Genomic DNA, 23,447 nt, shown 5'->3' with positions numbered 1-23,447 from the left:
CATTTGTATGAAATCGTATATCAAAATTCCGATTCAGGGTCGGAAAATCTGTTACATTTACTTACTGCCATGAATTTGCCCAAAAAATTGAATATAGGCTCAGATCATTATAATCTATGGTAATTTCAGAAAACTGCATCATCATGACATTAATTGCAGATTAAAACTCTCAACGCGTGATAGTATTTTCTAATGAATATTACTCTTACAAGAAATAACGCTTATAAATAACTATTAAACATGATGAATGTAGACGCGGTGCTGTGCCTCGTAACAATTTTCATAACCTCAACCACCAATGAAAAACGTATGTTAATTAATTATTATTCCCTCGTTAAAACTGAAATGAATTCTAGTCTAATATAAATTTTTTACAGTTCACAATGCTTCTCGAACAGATTTCTCAAGATGTAAATTGACAAATCTTGGTACAGAATATATGGGTTCCACAATGACAACAGCCGGTGGTGTTCGCTGTCAATTGTGGCAGTCCGAGCAACCCTTGCATAAAGTGAAAAAAAAATAACTTTGACCACATAAAGAATTTTTGTTCAACACAACCGATCATATTCAATATCAAACCTTGTAATTTATTATTAACCTTAGGTCAGTCCTGACATAAAGGACATTGATTTTCCTGAGAGGTCAATGAGGCTTGCCAAAAATTATTGTAGAAATCCTACGAGAGATTCTAGGGGTCCATGGTGTTACACCATGGAACGCACGCTTATAGACGACGAGTGTGACGTGCCCCTGTGCAACTATGGTGGTAATGCGCCAATTAAAGAGGATATATAATATTAATTAAGTACTCGAAAAGCAAAAGGAACATTGAATTTATAGAATGCAGAATATCTGGTACGGGAGCCGAGTATGGCGGTGGTCATAAAACTGGTTCCTCTGGAAAGAAATGTAAATCTTGGGACAGGCATCACAGGCTCGCCGATGGTAAAGTACGAGAATGAACATTGCGAATGGTACGAAACATATTTTATGCTTTAAATCGATTAATCGTAGACGAGCAAGTATCCCAAGAATCGATTTAGTGACCTATCGCGAGAGAAGGCGAAAAACTTTTGTCGAAATCCTGACGATGACCTGGGTGGTCCCTGGTGTTACACGGAGGATGAAAATTATGAAATTGTTAAAAAGGAATATTGTGATGTTCCATTTTGCGACGATAAAGGTAGCACCTGTTGACGTGTATTATGAATAATTAAATTAATATATTTTATATTAATTCATTATATATATATATATAGATTGCCTGGCGTACATAAGAAATGCTTCGGTATACTCGACAATAACAAATTTGAATTCAACTCTGGGTAATATAACTTTTTGGATTAAACTTTGGAATCCGATGGACGAGCAAAAAGTATTTTTAATTATTTTCAAAATCTATATATCTTTGTCACATTAAAAAATAATTTATAGGCTGAAATCAGACTGCTACTTGGTCTTCTACCAATTCCTACCACTTCAAAAAAAATTGCCCAAGAATGGTGGTCCGGAGTTGAGATAGTAATATCGAATTCGGGCAGCGGTCAAATTTATCCAAACACAGATGTCAGTAGTAAGAATTAATTTTTACGAAACATCAAAAACCACGTAAATTACATATTTTATGTACAGAATGAACAAGATCTCGAAAGTACCCCGAATATTATACTTGGCTCAAAATGGACGGGTTTGTGGATCACGTGGGGAGGTGGATTCATGTCTGTGGGTCTTTATGATTCGTCCAAACCTCTTTTTATGGGCGAATACAAAAAGAAAAAAACAATCTCACAAATGTATCCAGAAAATTTCTTTTACTATGGTATTGTCGGTACAGGAGTATTATGGAGCACAGATTTTTGTGAAGACTGTAAGTAGCTTTATTGGTTCAATATAAAGTTTTTATTTTATGCTAAATTATAGCTTGCGAACTACACACAACTTTTGGAATGGAGTTTTTAAGAGTATGGCCTCTCGAAATATCTAATAGCACGTTTGATCTCAAATTTTATGTTCGTGCTTCACATGGAATTGCCATAAGGTTATATCAAAGCCCTGGTGCACCATTTCCTTGCTTCACAGTACGTGTTATAGATACGTAAGTGAAATATAATATATAAACATGAAAAATATATCGATTTTATAGATGCTCATAGGTCATGACAACGTAACAATGTTAATCTACCAGGAAAACGAAAAATCTGGGAAACAGTACTTAAAGGATGTACCTAGCAAAAACGTTCTCGACTTTTGGACTTGGAATGAATTTACAATTAGGTAACTTTGATTGACAAAAAAATTTCAAATGATTAAAATCCATCTAAATATACTGTATCGTATGTGTACATGTTTTTAGCATTTTTGGTACTGATTTGAGGTTATTTGTACAAAGACTTCATGGTAACGAGGAATTACTTTACGCTAAGCATCATCTATTCAATACCTTAAGATGGTACAGTACTGGAAGCAAAGATACCATAGCGCACTGGACTTTTTATTGTTCTCCAGAGGGTATAAATTTTACAAAATTTTGTACATCAAGTACACAAAGACGCTGGGCAAACATATTATTGCACCGTGTCAATACTTTTGATCAGCACTGTACATATCGTAATAATAATAATCTATTAATTCAATAGAATCCGATGCAGTGGAAAAACCATGGCCGCCTAATTGCATCACTAATCCTACTGATTACACATACAAAGGATCGCAATGGACAGCTGCTGATAATATTCCTTGCATTCCTTGGACAGCTAATGAGGTATCACTAACGATTATTATTAATCGATAAAAGATATTTTTGTCTTCGGAGTAAATAGTTCGAATACAGATTAACGTAACTCGCCCGATTAAAGATACCCAAGGAAGAAAAAAAAGACGATCTTTTTATGGACGGCTCTGCTGTCAAGGCATTAAATAAATGTAGAAATCCCACCCATGACTCCGTTGGTCCTTACTGCTATTCACTATCCACCGATCAAACAATAACCAAGCAATATTGTCAAATTCGAAATTGCAGATCATCCGGTAAAATATTTCGAGTTTATTTTCCAAAAAATATATTTCCGTCATCCTAACCTAAAAAATTATTACAGAATGTCGTATGGCAGGAACAGCCAATGATTATATCGGGACCTTATCAGTTACTAGGTCAGGAAGAACCTGCGCCAAATGGATGAGTGATTATGATTTGGAAAAACTAAAAAAAGCTAACGAAACGACTACTCAAAGAAATGATAAAAATCCTACAGAAAGAATTGTTCAACCTGTAACTAGCAATATAAACAAACCAGTGCACGCAGTTAATCCTGTCTACTTTAACGACAGTTTGTATCCAGAACGTAACGTAATCAATGCCAGTAATTACTGTCGTGACCCGTCGCGCAATATTGCCGGTACTTGGTGTTACACGACGGATCCATTAGTACCGCAGGATCTTTGCAACGTTCGCGATTGCGAGAAACCCGGTACGATTAAAGTGAATCTTAATTTATACTTACTCCAATGTGAATGAACATAGGCATCGACTCTTGATTATCAGTCATAACCTCATTTCAGAGGAATGTATATTCTTCGTACGTGGCCACGGGATCGGTAGGCATTTATACGTTTTGCCGGAGCATCGTTCCGAGGGTATACGCTTTTCATTAAAGGAATGGGAACCAGATCGACCGGATTCAATAACATTTGTATTTAAAGCAGACAACGGTTTAAAATCGCGATACATACTGAAAGTCGGTGCTATCAAGAATGAGAGAGTACTGCTATACGTTGAGTCCGAAGATCAAGGTATTGTAACGTATCGCTGAAATTTTAATTTTAAGATTACAAAAATACAATCGAATCTGAAATATTAATATTTTAGGTATAAAATTAGTAAAGACTAAAACCTTGCCGCACTTACTGTATCTGGGAAAGTGGAGCAGTTTTGTTATCCGTATTCCTCGTGGTCGAGTCCAAGTTTTCTATGAAGGAGCAGCTAAGCCGCTGTTTGAATGGGAACATCCCGAGCCGTCCAAAGCTTTTTTACCAATATATTATTATTATACCAGTGAACTGGGCAACACTATTGGTGTTTCCTTTGATTGTCACACAAGTACGTTATTTGGAAAAAATTGTTACTGAGTATGACGATCAATTAATTTTCTTTAATTATTTCGTCCCACAGGATGTCATATAGAAACTACAGAGACTGACAGATTCACGAGAATATTGCCATTGTCAATGTGGAGAACGGAGGAAACACCTTCTCCTGACAAGTTAATATTAATGATACGTGGAAAAGGTGTAATTCTAATTCCATTACTCTTGCTGCCAGCCACATCAGGGTAACTAGAAGATATCACTCGAATCGATATATTTATATAATTCAAATATATATTCCGTCGCAGTTATTACGGACTGACTATAGGGGAATTCGGCCAATGGATATTCTTTCTAAGAAATACATATCCCCTGGTTCATATTTTTCATAAACAAAAGGCACCGGGACCTTTATTCACTACAGACTCGTGGACCAACATAACCATAAGGCAAATTTCATAATTAATTGTGCAACTAACTATTATTTATAATCTTGTCTATTGTATTCAGGTGGCATAATAACACTATAGAGGTGCTGCGCAACGAAACTGTAGTCTTTCACTATGAGCACACGTCGCCCTTATTATTTTATTTCTTCTCCCTAGCTGTCGATACTGGAGGCTGGGCTACTTGGGCTGCAAATTGCATACCCTCAGGTATGAAATTCTTAAAAGGCACTGAGGATTCAATGTTATACGGGTTCCATGATGAGTCCGTGTCTCGTCCTTTCTCATAGACATAGACGGCGACGCCGAAGATGGTGGCTGGTCTGAATGGGGACCATGGGCGTGCAGTGCAAGCTGCAATGGCGGTATGGGAACGAGAAAACGACTTTGTAATTCTCCTGAGCCTAATGTAAGAGGCGAACCTTGTCTGGGACCTAGTATCATGACTGGACGTTGTAACATGAACATTTGTGGAGACATAACGGACGGTAATGACTTCTAGGCTTTAGAAGCCAATTTGATCAATAAAAAATTCTATTCCATTTATTTTAATCATTGTAGATACACTGGCCTTGATCACTCGTAAAATTCAGAAAAGTCACACGACCCTTCAAGTCAACGAAGGGCACGCCATTACTATCAGTGTCGATCCTGATATTATCGATTCCATAAAAACGGATTCATCGGACGTAGAGTTGCATTGGTCACGTAATGGTATATTCATACAGGAGGAAAAGGACAGATTAGAAATAGAAGATTTTGATATCCGTAAGTATCGAAATTATTCGTTAAAAGACGCTTTTGGTACTAATACATTAACCTGTACAGTCATAAGTAAAGCGATTCTCAATGATTCTGGAATTTATACCATAACCTTACATCGGGTTGACGGATCTCATTTAATTGTTAAAATAATCAGTCTGGCGGTATATCCCCTTGAAAGTATTGTATCTATACGTGAAACTCTGCCATTTCTCTTAACGTGTCATTGCGTCACTCTGGGCTACGTTTTCTCCGATCTCAAAATTTATTGGATGATAGGAAAGCGAGTTTGGAAAGATTATGGGACGACTTTGCCGATAGCCGTAAGTAACGGTATAGAATTTTTCGAGCTTATCGAAGTAATCATAACGCGAATTGTATATCGATCACTCTCGTTGTTGTAGGTTAACGTCGATTACATCGATGCGCTCAATAGATCGCATCAAGGAACGTGGCGATGCGTCGTAGAACAAAATGATCTTGAGTTCAAATGGATAACAAATATAGTAATTCTTAAAGGTAAGCGAGTCTTGTTCTGACAAGAGATATCAAGATCGGGAAATACGTGTGTCGATAAATACGTACCCATTTCAAAACCAAGCCCTTATTTCAAAGTTAACGAGGTTATAAAAGTTATTGCTTACGTAATGTCTGACATCTGTGCGCGTTCCTTACGCATAAAGTTTCCGAGCAACTCTATTGGCTCGTGGTATTACCATCGATGTAATAAGATGAATATTTTATTTTAAAAAACCAGTCGCTGTTATTAATATCATAATATTGATTGACATATGCGCTTTAAGAGCCAAAATGATTTATATCTTAATAACATGGATTACAATTGACTCATGTAGTACTTGGAGCACCAAATTGGCGCACCCATTTAATGGAGGATAAATTAACGAGACCTATATTTGGTTGGATGCCAAACGAGAGTTTCGTGGCCGTTTCTGCCATTATACTTTTCTTGGCACTGTCAATGTGCATAGTTGGCGCCACCGTAGGATTTATCAAGTAAGTTACGTTGATTACAAATACGTATTTAAACGATGCATGAAAATGTTGAAAATCAGGTTCCAAGATTCTTTGAAGTTCAAGGAAGCCACGATCGGTAGTAACCTGGAAAGTGGAAAAACTTCATTTATGACAAGATTCAAAAAGGGATTGAAAACAAGTTCATTGAGAACGTCAGGAAGAGTTTCAGAAAGCAATGAGAATACCGAAACAGATGATTTGCTCCATGGAAGAAATAAAAGACCGAAAGAAAAAGGTCGTAGGAATACCGAAGAATATACAGAAGATACCAGTCCGTCGGACAGTGAAGGAGTGCCGAAAGAATCGTTGAAGACTCAAAATTTCTTAGATAGATGGAAGCTGAAGAAGCGGGAGAAAAAAGTCCCTAGAACAAAAGAAGTCACCGACGAGTCAGAAAGAGAAAAATTACTAAATACAAATAATACAGACGAGTATCAGAGCGATCAACCGACAACAAATTAAATATCTTGCTTTATTAGTATCATCAAAGTATTGTTTGTTTCTCGGTTCTGGAAAAGCCACGACACAGAAGACCGTCTTATTGTTAATCGGAGAAACAGGCGAGTGTCGTAAAAAGCTGCGTTAAATCGAGAGACGATCACCTCCCGGAGGAGTAACCGTGGGAGTCGACTCCGCTATAAGGACTCGACAAGGAGCTAAGAGAGCAGCGAGAATTGCTGAAGGGGCAGGAGAGAAGTGCGAAGGGAGGAAGCGGGGATGGTAGAGGAGGGAAGGAGGGAGTAGCAAGGTGTAAGGAATACGCGGGCGTGTACGAAGCGTGGCTGTATACGAAGTACGAGTTCTCCACACGTTCTGTACTCACGTGTGCGGCAAAAGAGGAGGAGAAGCCAAGCAAAACTTCTTTACTGCCACGTACGAGTATCCAGCTCGTTCGCGAAGTGAGTTGGATTCTCGTAGCAGGTTGGCAGGAGATTGGTAGGGAAGGAAGGAACGGGGGGAAAAGAGAATAACAGGAGATGAGAAGAGTGAAGGAAATAAAAAAAGAGAGAGAGTGAGAGAGTGAGAGAGAGAGAGTGAGAGAGAGAGAGAGAGAGAGAGAGAGAGAGAGAGAGAAGGAGAGAGAGAGAGAGAGAAGGAGAAATGTCCTGGCTGTTAGCTGGAAAAGGCTGAAAAGAGTGCAAGGAACGACAGGTGCCGAGTCGCCCACGTGGTTAACTTAAGCAGCCGTAGACAAGAAGGACCAAGAGAAAGAGGACGAAGAGGAGCGCAAGGCCGACGACGAAGACGACCAAGACGTAGCCCCGCTTCCTCGTCGTGAAGTGGAAGTATCTGGTTCCTCTTCTCTATGCTCGCTCTATACTCGCGCGCCCGGGTGCGAGTATAGTCAGATCAGAGGATGAGTCGAGAAGAACTGGAAGAGGAGAAGGGCTACCCATTCGGTAGCAAATGCTGGTAACCCGTCGCAAGGTCAAGATCAGTCGGTTAATCCCATCCAGTCAGCCGAGGGCCCTGCACCTTGCACAACGAACGACACGCTTGTTCTCTCGTTCGCTTATCGATACGTTATTTTTTTACTTGACTTATCACTTCGGATTGATTATTCGCATGGTTTTATTATCATTGAGGTTATTGTTCGTGAAATTTGCTTAATTCCGAGACTGATGGGCTGTTTGGTCCAGTGTTGGTAAATCGATAGAAATTTTTGTGAAATTTCAGAGGAACGAGATTCTCGGACGGATTTAATAATTTTATTTAATAATCCGAAGTAATCACTGGTGAGCGGTGTATTAAAAATTAAAATTGTAAATTGTATGAATTTTTTTGTCACTGATCAATACTGTAGTAGACTCTTTGAGTGATCATAATTTTTGTTCTTTTAACTGACGTACTGGTTGACTCGGTGTAAATTTTAATACAACAACGGATTCACGGTGGAGGTAAAGTTAGGGAGTCTGTAGTGGCTCTTCAAAATCTTCACTTTGAAGAGCCTCTCTCTGTTATGGAAACTTGCGTCTTGATACCTAAAGAATTTTCCCTGGTACTGACAAACGACCAATCCGCATGCAAGAATCTTTTTAAGAATGATACGGCCACCCTGGTAGCCGATCTACGAGTATCAGTATGGTCCAACGTCTTCATACCTTCAGGAACCCTTATCTATCCGTTTCAAGGTTCGATCAGATTCGACAAGATAGATCTCTACTCGCTGCTTGATGACAATGACGTAAGTATCTTCAAAAATAATAATAACTCATAATATATTTAATACATCCAAACTTCACCTTGCGCCCCATGCTCACCTCTTATATTTTCTAACTTATAAGCACTGGTACACCGGCTGATGTGTTTTTAGATCAGGCGCGAATATGGCTGCTACGACGAGGTATCTTTTTCAAATTACAATCTAAACAAACGACAATGTAATTGGATAAGATTTCTACGTATCGTACAATCCTACAACGACCAAGTCAATCTGATAGGAACGAAAGTCAAAGGTGAGTCGAAAAAAATTGTTCATAATTACCCAAGAGTTTCCGTAATCTTAAAAATGGTTTTAACCAATTAAATAATTATTTAATTTAGGAGAGCCGATATTTGAAGTTATAAAGGATGTCCAACCTGACACAGAATTAGTAGCATGGTTTCTGCCAGCATCCCAAGAAAATTTTGTCTTTATATCCCATGACGTATGCTCGCGTTCAGCAATCTACAGGTGCACCATCGATTCCATTTTGAATGGTAAGTACGCAATGGTTGTATACACACTAACGGTTTGAGATTAATGTAACAACCTGGTAGGATCTTAATGATACCGGACGCGCGTTTCCTGCAGCTACGGATTGATCTTTCTTTATGATCTGAAAAAAAAATTGAAAAGACGTGTGCCTTACCGCAACTATACCTATCGCTGGATTCGTACTTACTTAAATAGCACGCGTCATAATTGAGTTGGTTATTGATTCTCTCGTAATGATACATTATGCTTTAGTTAACATAACCTCTTTTCGTAACTCAAGCACAGATAGGAAAGTCAGTTTATGGCGTCTGAGAATTTAACGGATAAGTTATTACGAATGGACACTCCGTCTTCCCACTCTACTAGCTTCTCTTATCCTTTATTGCTTTCCTTCGTCTTCTTCTTCTTATTCTTCTTCGCGACTGAAAGTTTGTAAGAAATACCTTGCCAGGAGTGCAACTAAGGACCGTCTAGCTGCCACCACCCATTGTACTGTCTTTTATTCCTTGCGAGAGCTACACATTTGAATCACAAGCGGCCACCTTGATCCGACCGACAAAAATTCCGCCCGATATTTGCATTTCAGATTTGTAGACGGTCTCATTATTTTCTTTTCGATTGCGCGCGCTTGCCGCCAACCCGAATACACTATAACCGTATGATTTCCAGCTTGAGGGTCTCGCGCGACGTTCCTTGAGATTCTAGAACATAGCGCAGCCATACCGTAACTAATTCGCCTTTGACTCTGAATGGCGACGGTGAATACATTTATTGAACATTCATACGATGTCGTATATAGATATACCGAAGAGAAATGGACCTATCTACCTCCATCTGTGCATTATTCGCAAACTACCAGGGATGCCCAAGAGATATTAGCGCCGAAGATAAGAAAGGCAACACAAAGGACTATTTCTTACCACGTTAAGGTTCCCTGTGATATTTTAGAGTCGCCGCTGGACCTTTCCATGGCTTTGCTCTCGGATCATTCGTCGACCTCGAACACAACTTCCTTCTACGAGGTAGACGAGTACGAGTCGACTTCGGAGGAATCATCGTCGTCCACCCTGTCCTTCGTGGGAGATCATTTAGACTGCAGCATCCTCACGACGATCAAAAGAGGAGAGAGAGTCCTACTACCGTGTGAAGTTTGCGGCAAATCCTTCGACCGTCCATCACTCCTCAAGCGGCATATGAGAACTCACACTGGTACGCTAGATATGAGTAATGTCAAGGCAGCTTCTATAGAAATTCAAAAATGGCTCGGGGCGACGTTGACAATTTTCAAAATGCCATGGCGAGTCTCCCGGCGATCGATCGTCGGCGCGAGATCGCCATCGCTGGCAAAGTAGAGTACACATGAAAAAGAGAAGTAGAAACGCGAGCACAGTCGTGCCAAGATAAATGAGTCCGAGTAAACTTGCAAAATGGCAAACCGACAATAATTTATCCGGTACTAAATTGAAGGAGAGAAGCCGCACGTCTGCATGGTGTGCAACAAGGGTTTCTCAACCTCGAGCTCACTGAACACGCACAAGAGGATACACAGCGGTGAAAAGCCACATCAGTGTCTCGTATGCGGAAAGAAGTTCACAGCCTCGTCTAACCTCTACTATCATCGAATGACTCACATAAAGGTATGTTCACAGTTTCGTCACTCCAGAATCAACCTTCACAAATAGGGTTATGTCCACTGACAAGCGTACCGTCTTAATATAGTTATACCGGTTCTACCATAGAAATCGAATAGATAGGCTAACCTCAGACGGTATGTTTGTCGCGTATAACCCTGTATGTGCCTACGGTAATTAACCGACTTGATCGATATACACTTTAATTCCTCCTAAATGTAATGACAGGCATTGCATCATTAATTTAACTAGCATCTTTCACTTAGTCGTCCTTTGAAGGTTTAACGAAGTCCGTCAGATAATAAGAAAACACGAAGCTGCGTCGATCAAAAACTTTTCATTTATCATAAAGAAAACTGTATGAGTTTCTCTAATCCGTCGAAGTAATGATATCTGAGGAGCCATATAGACTGCTCTGCCATCAGCTACTGTAATTGGCCCATTACTTGCTACCGCTTGGAATGCAATCCAATTAGAGAGACAGAGAACGTACGTACCTCGAGGCTGTTCTGCGTTACTGCCGCGCACTACCCATACTTTTGAGTTTCACTTATACGCCATTAAAACTCTGGATCCACGAAACACTCTCGTAAGCTCTCTTGCCCCGGCGTCCCACGTATCCGTGAAATGAAATTAAAGAGCGCCGAGTTACGCGGGGCTGACTTTATCTAAATGCCGTGTGATCGTAAATCAGACCAGAATGAAATCGCCCGATCGACTTCATTTACTTCGGAGTAAATGAAGCTTAATTAAACCTACGAATGCATAGGCAGCCATGCTGAATGAAACGTCAAGTCAATTCACAATCGATACTCATTTAATTACGCACCTCGATTGGTTATTCTAATTTTGAAATATTAATTATTCCAACCAACTCCTCCTACCAGTTGCTGCAATTTCATCCGACAGCATATCTTACCTGCATACGTATTATAACCACGTACGTGCACTCTCTATACTGTAGCATATACCCCTATCGGCAGGTGAATCTTGAATCACGTATGTGTACCTACATATGTTCATACGTATCTACCAACATACCTGGATATATAGATATACAAGAGAACGCACGTCCAGTCTAACGAGCCGCGACTACTCGAACACACCGGTTTTAGTTTAGCACAATTATTTACTAGGCACGTATAACACACGGTAAATAATTGTCGCTCTACCATTGCCAATACCAAAGCTATAAATTATACAAATTAACACTGTTAATTGGTTATAAAAGTTTTTCATCTGGCTTTACATCCGATTGTGAATCGTCGTTATGGAGTTCAATCGTTTGTTCATACAGGAATTCATGAACGATTTTAATCAACGTTTTCAGGAAAAACCACACAAGTGTTCGCAATGTTCTAAGTCCTTTCCCACACCTGGTGATCTCAAGAGCCACATGTATGTTCACAATGGATTGTGGCCGTTCAGATGTCACATTTGCAGTCGAGGGTTCAGCAAGCCAACAAATCTTAAGAATCATATGCTGCTACACTTGGGTAGATGCTCGAGCAAGAAATTCATTAAGTCCCTGCCTGATTTGTGACTCCATCATTAACTTGGTAGACGCTGTTTACGATAAGTACCTATAAATATGCGTATCTACTCTCTAATGAATTTTATCTGGACGTCCATATCTATTGCCATTAAAAAATCATTTTCATTTACCATGGAATAATCGTTACTGATCACCTCAATGAACGTTTCATTTGTTCAAGATACTGATGTTGAACAAATAAATTTATTCTGATCGAAGGATGTGATCTACATTTTCTTTTATGTCAAGAAGTGGTTCATTATAGATAGATTTTTAATGAAGTGTATATCAATTTATCAATGCCGATCGATACTTGGTATGAAAATATTTTTGATGAAATATTCGAAAAATGAAACGATGTGTTATCGCACTACTATTCGAACTGATAGGTTAATAGCAGCTGAATAATTTATTTCAAATAAACCCGCCATCTTCTTATGGTAACGCGACCAATCAAAATGGATCTACCTCAGCCATGCGCTGGTGGATATCGATATCGAGATAAGGGAGACAATTTTTACTAATTACATTCTATCTATATTATTCTCGAAAATAGTGAGCGTTCTTTTCTTAAAGTTAATGATTTACGTGTAATATTGTTCGCATGTGTGTCTAACTTTAGGGAATGTTTGTGTGCTGCCATATTTTTCATTTGTTTCAATTAAATATCGTGTCTATTTATTGTTAATGACACTACGCTATGTACAAAGCATGACCAATATTGTTCGTTGCCATTACCGTTAAAGTTAATAGATAAATGGCATTCTATTAATAGCGAATAATCGCCATTGACTATTTATATATTTTACAATCCAATATATTATCATAATACGCCACGTACTCGGTGTTATTATAGTTTTGCCAATAACCCGATGTTAATAAAAATATTAAACGAAAGATTACACGCCTTATATGAATTTCACTGTGCTCAATTGTCCTCTTTGTCCTTTAATTTATACGATTAAAGATATCGTCTGGGAAAATACAATAAGAGCTGATATTTTTTTTTTTTTGTAAATATTCTATTAAACAGAACACAATTTGGAGATATTTCAGATTGCATTTTGCCATGTACACTTTTTTTTCACCAGACTAATATTTTATATTGGTTTTTTACTTTTAAATTTCTTTCATATTGAAATATCACGTGACACTCCTTACATCCAATGGCCACCGCTACCAAGACCAGCCTTTGTGTCGACAGGTACTTGCTTCTGAAAACAGTCGTCCAGGAACTGCGCCATCGACAGATACAGATGTCCCTTTACACTTGCCAAGCTGTGACTTACGTCCGGATACACCTAGAGAACATTTCGCATTTTAATCCAAGACTTTATCAGCGGTTACGAGGACGCTCGAGAAAATTTACGGATCGCCCGTAACGCCGATAACGTCAATAACGATACTAATTCAAGAGCAGAAACCTGTTGTCTGAAAAGAATTCCTTTTTTGGCGAGATGTCGTGCGAGCGCCATAGACTGCTGGAATTGAGCGTCGTCATCCGCCGTTCCATGAACCAAATAAAACATTTTATTGCGTAAATTTTCCACTTTGATATATACGTCAGACTCGGCGTATCCTTTGTAATTTGATGTCACGTTTGGCGACCCCATGTATCTCTCCGCGTAAGCAGAATCTGCGAATAGAATTATTTAAACTCGAATCAACTATTTTTATTAATACTAATTCATTATTATTTCAATAATTATTACCATATAACTTCCAAGACACCACCGGCGCCACGCTTATTCCACATTGAAAGACATCCTGTTTAGGATGTGCTAGTACAAGAGCTGCTACGAATCCACCATAGCTCCATCCCCATACAGCCACGCGTCTCTTGTCCACGAAATGAAGAGAATCCCGCAAATATCTGTATGAGAAAGTAATATATTTTAACAATAAAAATACATTTTTCTCTTTATCTGCGTTTCATGTCTCTTTCACTTACTCTGTAACTTCCAGCTGATCAGCCACTTCGACAGAACCAAGTCTGTAGTAAACTTCATGAAGTAGTTTATAACCCTGGCCTCCGCTTCCTCTACCATCAATCTGAGCAACTATCACGCCTTTTCTACTGGCAAGATAAGTATTCCAGTCGATTTTAAACATCTCGGTAACCAATTGAGAACCAGGCGCTCCATACCTGACGTAAGAAAATCATTTTTCAAAAATAATTCAACCTCATCTGACTATCCAGTATCTACATTTTTTTTTTAAATTACGTACACTTGAACTACCATGGGATAACGTGTGATTTCGTCCTCTCGTAACCCAGGTGGAAGATACAATCTGACCTGTGCATTATAACCACCACTTATCTGAACTGGAAATGTTTTAATCTGCGGAAGTGCCAGCTTCGATATCCTTTCCTAGAAATAAAAAACTTCCAATAAAAATATCAACAACGAGCATCCCGTCACTTATTATTTCATACTCACACGAAGTAACGTGTTGTTCTGAAGCAAAGCAATGAAACGTGGTTCAGGCATTTCCGTTTTGTACAACGACACAGTAGGTATACCTGGACCCAAGCATTCCAATACAAAGTATTCCAAACCAGGCGAGAATACAGCACTGTGATACTGGCAAGGTTCCATCAAATCTGAAAGATTAAACGAACGGAGATAAAACGTTAAAAAGGATCTGCGAAATTGCATTATCTTCACATATGGACGAACGATATCTATATAATACAAATGTGAGCAACACTCGAGATAAAATTAATAAAAAGCACTATACAATATCGTCCAATTGATTCATGCCAATATATCCAGACGTGTGCGGACATGGATCCTCGAGTAGTTGACCTGCTGATCGATCGATCTTATGTAATTGCCTCCATAGGGATGCGATCAAAGGTACCTAAAAAAGGATCTTATCCTTCAAGAAAATTCATAGCTGCATATATACGTAATATCAAGCCAATCAATAAATTTTCATTCTTAACGCGCAAGCGTCTTGATCTCATCCCTGCTCGACGTTACAAATATAAATAACACTTGCGCAAGAAACTGTGTATCGACAATAAATAGTTGATTATCATAAGGCACATTTAAAGCATATAGATCACTTGACGCTGAGCAGGAGAAAGGCGGGATAAGCTTTGAAAAATATTTCCAATTACATTATTCACCCTGCGATCCCCTTGATAACAGTAAGATATACCATTCTGAGCTTATCCTCCCTCAGCCTGTGCATCGTCCATTTTCTCCGTATATGTATATACATATTCGATATAAAAACCGACACATCCATTTTTACCTTCACGTAATCCCTTTGCATCGAGATCATCGCGAAGCCATCGATAACAATAGTAATGGTCTTTGAAACGAAATTCAAATATTATCACGAATCTCCGGCGATCACCGTAATACAGGAAACAAAGGGTATTAGTCACGATGTATGTTACAAGTCTAAAAGTGATATCCTCATCCATCACATAGATATCGAATGAACGTGATGCATTGCGTATGATACAGTGTGATTCTAGCAATATAGGTATATAAAGAATACTCGATATGTGCTCGAAAAAAAAAGATAAAGGAGAAACGTGTACTACGTAGAATCAATTGGAAGACCGTTAAGAGATTCTGAACATAGATATACAATATGAAAACATGATTCTATTATTTGGGATAAAGGATATAGCGCTTTCGTCTTCTCTTATCTAAGCCTCACACAAAGATGGCCGACGAACCGTGTTACAGTGTATACTCGTCAATAAATCGATCGACCCATCTATAAATGGCCACGTTCGTCGTAACGGTATCGCGAGTCTCTTGATAAAAAAAAAGATATAGATTGAATATATTGTAAAAAAAATTATTTATATATATTCTATATACTCGGCATATAATATATAGCCTGCTTTAGTCATCTGCTTTAATTCTTTGTGATCATTCCACAAACTCGCCACACGCACACATACACATACACGCACACGCAAACGCGCCATTATATAACAAAACATGTATTTCAACTAACAGAAAAGCGTTATATACCGTCTCTACCTGATTACGTGTGGCCACCGTCCATCACTCTGTCAGCACTCATATACAAGATGGCAATAAACGGTACGAATAAGAAGGCTCTGGGTCAGGAATGCCGCACCTTAGGCCAGGCGTTGGTATTTTGCCTGCTGTGACTGTTGTCCCAATAATGGCAGCTGTTAAGAAATCTTGACAATAAAACGACATCTGAATAATGCCAGGAACGGTAACTGCCTGGGCAGACTATGCATAAACATTGATAATGGGGGAGACTAACCTAAAAACGCCTCGACCTATCGTCCATTTGACTTATCACTGATCGTTTCTATATCAAGCTCTTAGTAGGACTTCCGGTTATACGCGTTAAGCCTACCTCCTCCTTCGCGAAGGAAGGAGCGTGATCCTCAAACCACCCCTAAGCCACAAATTATATACGCTTTTGTCTATGATCCTGCTGTCACTGTTGGCTCGCATGGTAAGCTATGTCATGTGCTATAGTATATGATTTATATATATATATATATATATATATGTGGCTACTTGCAACAATGGTAAAAAGGAGGTATACGGTTTATGCTTATAAGAAAAAAAATAGCTTATTTACTATGATCATGTAAATGCTGATGAAAGAGAAAAGAAATTCTAAGAGGTTCTTATGAACACTACTATGCATTAGACAAACTAATTTATCTGATGGGGTGGACCTGGATCACATGCTACTTTCATAGACGGTGCAAATATTGATCGGAGAAGATGAGAAGCTGATGAAATTGAAATATAGGGATCATTCTTCTACACTGTTGATCGATGCGAGTCTTCGTCTATTACTCTGGTTAGCCCAAGTCTACTGAGACATAAATAAATACGCCCAATGTATACCGTGCATTTATCTAGCAGCGTTGCTCGGGAATATAATGTATCATAATCTTGCAAAACAGTCAAAGGGATAAGATGATGGTATTGCGTTAAAATTTATTGAGTTATTGATTCACATGTTAAGCGTCGTAAACTTTAATGAATTGACACTGTACCAGTACAATATATTCCCAATATGGTATCTTCAGTGAAATACACCGTATACACGTGTGCCATGTAAAAAAATGCCTACCAACTCGTGTACGTATGTGCATGTGTGTGTGTGTCAGAGAAATATTCAACAAGCGATAGGTTTTTTTAAACCTTTCAATTATTATCGGAATCCAAGTAAAACGATGAATTCTCATATAATATGGAATATTAGAATAAAGGTATAAACGAAGAGAATAATTAATCAAGTCAATCCATCAAATAATATAGTTATACTCCTCTACGGCTGGATTCATCGAGTATACTTACTTGATGTAGGTTTCATCTTTGTATTCTCTTTTCTACTAGGTCCAATCTTCACGTTTCTTTGTTCCACAGTCTCCACCTGAGCTTCATACTGATCGCTCCAATCGCTTCTGTCTGTCCAACTGTTATAACGACTTCCGGATGCGTGCACCTTGTTCTGACCATCGGCGAGGACGTAGTGACTCTCAATCTTCGAAGAGCTTGTACAGGTCAGGCAAACTGGTGCGTGTAAAGGAGATCCGACATGAGGTAATAGAGAGCTGACACGATAAAGATGTCGCTGTCCAGGATGCAGTTGAGGAATACCAATAAAATAGCTTTAACAGAGTGTCAACGTTAAGGTATTTGACTTCTGGATTGGTTAAGGAATTTTTTGTCTTCGTTACTCACATGGTGTTGTTCACCTGGTCCCATGCAAGTATACGAGATACTTCAAATCTTCCATGGGTTAAAGGTACTACTTGCTTTTCTAGAACATTTACGCGTACTATGTGCTTGTAATAACCGGATGGTCCATCTCGTACTGGGATTATAGCTATGTAACTGCTACCATTCGAAGAGAACAAGGGTGACTCTGGTGGAGTATCGACCCAGCCGCGACCCTCACCGAGAATTCGTTGAATCTCCTGAATTAATAAATTTTCACAAGGTGAATTAGATGGGAAAACTAATTTTGAGCAAAATGTCAAAAATAAGGAACAAACCTGACAGTGCCACGTAGGACTTTTACAGACAGTTACTACTGAAAGATTTTGTGGACGTGTAAGCCATGTTATGCAAACTTCTGTCAATGAGATCCAAGCTGCCGTTGTAAAGTAATGCTCTCTGTAAAGAAAAATTCATTTTTCATCGTTTCTAAATTCGTTTGACGTACTTATGCCTATTTGGAGGATCTCTGAAGTTTCTTTGAACTAGTCTCTTTCTTCTTTAAATGCTCGAATATAAATTTGTCGGCAGACTCTTAATGTTTACTAAGTTTTCTTCGTTGGAATTTGTTTCTGCGCTTTTACAAACGATAAGGTACTTGACCAAAGAGTGTAGGTACTATTTTATTCAGGATACACAAAGCGACTTGTCGGAATTCATGCAGATCTATACTTTTAATATGCTATTGATCTAGATCTGGATTTAAGCCGTATTATCTAGACTTGCCACATGGGATTTGGAAACAAAGCCAAGACTATAAGAAAGTATTTCTATACAACGTAAATTCGAGCGTGCGTTTGTCGCAATTACATTTTTACACTTGAGAGCCGTTAACAAAAGGATCTGTGCGACCATATTAATTAACTCTAAGCCGGATAAATAAACTCACTCAAGCTCGATGACGGGTGGCGGTTTCACTACCTTCGTATGAATATTCTTTGGATCGGCAAGATCTGCAACGTATAGTTGTACCAAAGGATTTGGCGTTCCGGGCTGTAAAATTAGGATTACTATTTTCGTTGTTATTAAAAAAAAAGGAATGCGTGCTTCGAATTATACCGGATAGTCATAGCTTCACTCGCTGGGGATATTAACTACTGATCACAAGTGCAAAAGGTACTATTGGCAGCCGCAGATAAAAATCAATTAAAGCTAATCAAGAATTTTCAAGGTCCTTCTTGCTATCGCATTTCATCCTTTTTTTTAAACGTAAAGTAATTCTCAATTAGAATTATTGAAAAACGGCTAATCGGATTATCGCTTTATCCTCAAAATGTTATCTTGCAAACCACATCACTTTTACTTCCTCACGATGATATTTTATACCTTTGGATATCTCAGGGATCGAATATCGGGATATAAGGATTTACTCTCTTCCCCGAACCAAGATATATGCATTTCCGACACGAAGGAATCATTAAACGAAGCATACAGCATCATATGTCCATCCTTTGACATCCACAATGCCTGGTCAGTACGTAGAATCTCTTCTGCATACAAATTAATAAATCAATAACCACTTGATGTCAATTTTCAATTAGTTCATCTTTCCTTCCGAAATCTTAACGAGAAATTATAAATCCTCTGCTTATTACGCACCTTCGTACAGCCAATCAGGTAAACCATTCGACAGAATTCCAGGTATAGCCGTATCGGTTACACGATACCCTGTATTGCTCAAGGGACCTGGTTTGTAATAGATATCATAATCGTGAATCATTACCAATCCATGACCTTGAGGGGTCCATTGTGCCAGCAATAAATATGGATGAGCATTCCTTTCAGGATATGGAGACAATCTTATAGTTTCACTAAAAAAAGAAAAAAAAATTTTGTTAACCACTCACAAGCTTCTTTAATTGTGATCGGTTATCATTAACTCGTAGACATACGTTATCACTATGAGTTTACTAAGGCAAGTGATATTACCTTCAAGAAAAGAACTTATTGCGTACAAGATTGTATACAAACCGTGTATTCACGTCGTAAATGACATACTGTGCCAAGTATGAGTACCGAAATAGCTTCTTAACATTTTGTGCAAGAAGTAAGTATCTATGATCCGGCGACAGGGAGAATTTAGCAGGATTCAATCTTCTCTGTGAATTAAATTCAAAGCGATTTGCATCCATTTCACAATACACAATATCTACCCTCAATTATCAAATACAGTGAGTATAAAATGCCCGGTCTAAAGTTCTAAGTTCGTTATTGCACCTTAATTGCATGCTATATTAACGTCTAACATAAAATGTGACACACGACAGAAATCCATTCGTTAACAAGAACGAATATTTGAATATTCTACACCCTCGTTATATTTTAATTTCTCCATTTTATTGACCTGGTACTTTTTAATCCTTCAGCAAAGTTAGACGCAAACACCCTGACCTCGTCAATGGTACATCCATATGTATGAACTTACGAAGGTCTCGTTAGGCATCAAGCTGTGAGAAGTGATGTTGAGATCAGAAGCGTCCAGTAGAGAAATACCACCCCAGGCATCGCGGTAACATATATGTCGATTGTTCACCCAAGTACCATTAAACAGCAGGGGAGTTAGTTCTCCGGATAGAACCTAATGGACAAGAGGGTGTATAATACATGAAATTGTAATTAGACTATTTTTCGTTTAATCAACACTAGCGGTAACAACCCCCAATCATCTTCGTTTATATATATTTTTGATAATAATAATTGTCTCTACCACAAAAATAAAATTAAAGGCATACGTGTAACTGAATGTTACGGAGTTATTTCAAATACATTGTAGGGAATGTACGGTATAGAATAAAGTTGCTGCACTTACATCGAATAGCCGTAAACGGGTGCCTCTCACACGAGGACCTTCATCAGGAGGTGTGAGCAAAGCCACTGATGTAACAATGAGAGCAAGCACTGCGATGATGACGAGCAAGGCGATTAGGATGCCACGCCAGTTTCTTTGATTTGGATTGGTTGATACCAGCTCCTATTATATATAATCATTATTGTAGAAAATGTCTTAATATACATTTTGATTAATGTACCAGATAGTTAGACTCTGAGAAAAACAGTTTCAAGATAATTACACACCGTAACAACGGGGGTTGGGTGTAAATAGGATTGGGACGCGGTGGATTATAAGGGATTAGACGAATAAAAAATGTAATAAGTTCGAATGTAAGAGAAAAGACAGACATATATATATGTCTATCTATAGAGTTTGAACTAGTAGTCAGCCATTAATCCACGGATCCACAGGTGCCCGATTACTCCAGATTCAAAATCTTGGCAAGAACTGGATTAATGGCGACAGCGTCGTCATAAAGAAAGCTCCGGGCGACTTTTCCCAAAATCTTTGACCTCCATTCATTCACAGTGGCCTTCCTACATCGGTGGAAGAGTTCAAAAGCAAAATAGGCTGACCCACGTTAATGCTTAGTGCTTGCATATCCGAGAGGAATATGCACACACAAGCTATATAGCTAAATCTATATATGGACATTCTATATATAATAAATAATGCCCTCGAAGCTTGACCTTTCCGAGAAAAGAAAACCACTTACTTTAGCCTAACCCTCATTCACATCCTTGTAGGTTATCTTTAGCCGGGTATACTTTATGAAATCATTATTAACCATTGTCAGTGTTTGCAAATCTATATAGTTCTGTGTTTAACAAAAGATAATCTTACCTAACCATCTTTGACGCTTGTGTACATGCATGCTTTGGTGAATACGTTTGTATATATGTATATGACAAATTATTAGGAATGTAGGTCTGTCCATTTTTTCCGTCTATTCCCGCGAAGCCATTTTAACGTCTCGTGCTTCGTTGCCTTGGCAAATGACAATTGGCCACTTCCTATCGGCACCTCATTAAAACATTTATCGACCATACCCAACAAGAAGTCTCTACAGCTAGGAGTGTGAATAACAAGAACAGTCGTTCTTGGCTCGAGCAGCCAGCTAGCGAAGGGGCAGTCAGCTGCTGCTTAAATCGATAGAGGAAGGCCCACTGAGGCGCTGTGGTGTCGAGAGGATGACTACGTATACGTAGGGCGACAAGTCCCGCGCAAATCTACGCGCGTTGCGGCCTCATATATTTTTAAAAAACTTTTCACTCCCGTTGTGCGGATAACGCAAGTATTTTTACAGATATTCTAATTGGAAGTTTTGAAAAAGTAACGAAAGTATTTGACGTTCTTTACGACTCTTGACAGAAATATGTATTAAGTGAAATATGATGAATTTAAATCGCAGTAGACGCATTGACACTTAAATTTCTTACAAATTATTTCTCTTCTACGACAATTTTAATCGCGTAGTGTCGTCCTGTCGGTTGAAGTATTGACTTTTCATGAGAATCGTAATGTCACGGCAGATACAATGCCATTGTTCGTTGTATAATAAGAACATTCATTCCTAAGAAAAATACACGCGCTCCCTGCTGGAAACTCATTCATTCGCGATATCACAAAGTATAAAATTACGTTATTAAATGTGTATCGAAAATATCGAAAAACGATTGACTGATTTGCAGACCCTAGAACATCCCAAGGGAGTATCCAACGTCAGGATATAAAGTTTAATAGATAATATTGATATGGGATAGACATTTTATAAACCACAAATATTTATTTTAAAAATATATATAATACACTAAACAAAATTAAATATTTTCTACTAACAGTGTCTGATTATCAGTGTTCAATACATTTGTCGTCAACAGTACATCAATCGAAATGGATGATCAAATAGCTTCAAAATATACAAACAATAAAAACAGAATAAAATATACAAAATAATTGTCACAATAATAGAATAAGTGAGACTACAATATCCTATTCTACACCAAATGAATGGTGTACCAATCAAGTTATATATAATTAATTACCTCGTCGTCGTAATTGTTATCGTGATCTGCCATCGATGTCTATAACGAGGAGCACCCAGTATCCTTTTAAGATTTTCACGATAAACGAATAACTCTTAGCACCTTGCTAATTCTCTCTCTCTCTCTCTCTCTCTCTCTCTCTCTCTCTCTCTCTCTCTCTCTATCTATCTATCTATCTATCTATCTATCTCTCTCTCTTTCACTCACTTTCTTCCTATATCTCACCCTTTCTTTCTCTCTCGTTCTCGCTCTCTTTCTCTCACACACCCTCTCTCTCTCTCTCACGCCCACCCTTGAGACCCTTTGGTGAGTACCGATGTGGTTGCGCTTTACGGATTTTTGCTACTGAGCGAAGATCCCCAGTGATGCTGCGATCATGGAGGCTGCGCGATGCGGAAGTTGCGCAGAGGGTAGGTCCAGAGAAACAATAAAAATATATATATCGCCACTGGCCGGAATTTCTGAGTGATCGTATATATGTATTGCTCTCTAACGATATCAACGTTTTTATGATGCTACCGATCTAGATATATTTATAGATGTACACGTTCTTTACGTTACTATGAATTGTAACGGCACGACGACCAGTTGCCGTATGAAACGTATGCGATGAACTGAAATATGTAT

General features: G+C 38.5%; 3 protein-coding genes and 1 long non-coding RNA gene across 12 annotated transcripts; 2 read left to right on the top strand and 2 right to left on the bottom strand.

Annotated features, from left to right (window-relative positions):
* The first annotated feature begins 202 nt into the window (after positions 1-202).
* On the top strand, positions 203-7,274 carry LOC107270578. 2 transcript variants are annotated; one of them, XM_025087949.1, is made up of 18 exons: positions 203-1,870; positions 1,924-2,081; positions 2,147-2,277; positions 2,357-2,511; positions 2,640-2,764; positions 2,859-3,030; positions 3,099-3,470; positions 3,562-3,792; positions 3,869-4,099; positions 4,172-4,331; positions 4,395-4,535; positions 4,597-4,742; positions 4,823-5,020; positions 5,094-5,300; positions 5,574-5,617; positions 5,699-5,813; positions 6,149-6,308; positions 6,368-7,274. In XM_025087949.1, the coding sequence occupies exons 1-18, from the start codon at positions 1,720-1,722 to the stop codon at positions 6,789-6,791; spliced, it is 3,321 nt and encodes a 1,106-aa protein (XP_024943717.1). In that variant the 5' UTR covers positions 203-1,719; the 3' UTR covers positions 6,792-7,274. The 2 variants fall into 2 exon arrangements, with proteins under 2 accessions (XP_024943717.1, XP_015601165.1); XM_015745679.2 differs by lacking the exons at positions 203-1,870; positions 1,924-2,081; positions 2,859-3,030 and having other exon boundaries at positions 2,153-2,764; positions 5,094-5,617.
* Positions 7,275-7,432: 158 nt separating this feature from the next.
* Positions 7,433-13,089, top strand: LOC107270575 (zinc finger protein 726). 2 transcript variants are annotated; one of them, XM_015745695.2, is made up of 6 exons: positions 7,433-8,514; positions 8,644-8,785; positions 8,874-9,029; positions 9,976-10,236; positions 10,495-10,664; positions 11,989-13,089. In XM_015745695.2, exons 1-6 carry the CDS (start codon positions 8,290-8,292, stop codon positions 12,199-12,201), a joined length of 1,167 nt encoding a protein of 388 aa, XP_015601181.1. In that variant the 5' UTR covers positions 7,433-8,289; the 3' UTR covers positions 12,202-13,089. The 2 variants fall into 2 exon arrangements, with proteins under 2 accessions (XP_015601181.1, XP_015601182.1); XM_015745696.2 differs by having other exon boundaries at positions 8,378-8,514; positions 8,649-8,785.
* On the bottom strand, positions 8,384-10,088 carry LOC112494780. Of its 4 annotated transcripts, none has more exons than XR_003060596.1 (5): positions 9,948-10,088; positions 9,215-9,728; positions 8,815-9,148; positions 8,591-8,694; positions 8,384-8,522 (listed from the first exon to the last, which is right to left on the bottom strand). It is a non-coding gene; the product is annotated as an uncharacterized LOC112494780 (long non-coding RNA). The 4 variants fall into 4 exon arrangements; XR_003060598.1 differs by lacking the exon at positions 9,948-10,088 and having other exon boundaries at positions 8,815-8,831; positions 8,910-9,148; positions 9,215-9,820; XR_003060595.1 differs by lacking the exon at positions 9,948-10,088 and having other exon boundaries at positions 9,215-9,820.
* A 20-nt stretch (positions 13,090-13,109) lies between the features above and the next one.
* On the bottom strand, positions 13,110-23,434 carry LOC107270566 (prolyl endopeptidase FAP). 4 transcript variants are annotated; one of them, XM_025087955.1, is made up of 17 exons: positions 23,028-23,434; positions 22,821-22,859; positions 20,752-20,913; positions 20,368-20,520; positions 19,914-20,041; positions 19,542-19,753; positions 19,269-19,432; positions 18,832-18,935; positions 18,221-18,341; positions 17,907-18,142; positions 17,520-17,833; positions 14,634-14,797; positions 14,422-14,564; positions 14,144-14,338; positions 13,905-14,065; positions 13,617-13,828; positions 13,110-13,493 (listed from the first exon to the last, which is right to left on the bottom strand). In XM_025087955.1, exons 2-17 carry the CDS (start codon positions 22,851-22,853, stop codon positions 13,350-13,352), a joined length of 2,646 nt encoding a protein of 881 aa, XP_024943723.1. In that variant the 5' UTR covers positions 22,854-22,859; positions 23,028-23,434; the 3' UTR covers positions 13,110-13,349. The 4 variants fall into 4 exon arrangements, with proteins under 4 accessions (XP_024943723.1, XP_024943722.1, XP_024943724.1 ...); XM_025087954.1 differs by having other exon boundaries at positions 22,821-22,883; positions 23,046-23,434; XM_025087956.1 differs by having other exon boundaries at positions 23,046-23,434.
* Positions 23,435-23,447: the final 13 nt, after the last annotated feature.

Source organism: Cephus cinctus, unplaced genomic scaffold, assembly GCF_000341935.2.
Source record: "Cephus cinctus unplaced genomic scaffold, Ccin1 Ccin1_scaffold0805, whole genome shotgun sequence".
NCBI lineage: Eukaryota > Metazoa > Arthropoda > Insecta > Hymenoptera > Cephidae > Cephus > Cephus cinctus.
The sequence above is the reverse complement of the archived record's forward strand: the minus strand, read 5'-3'. Positions and strand labels throughout refer to the sequence as shown.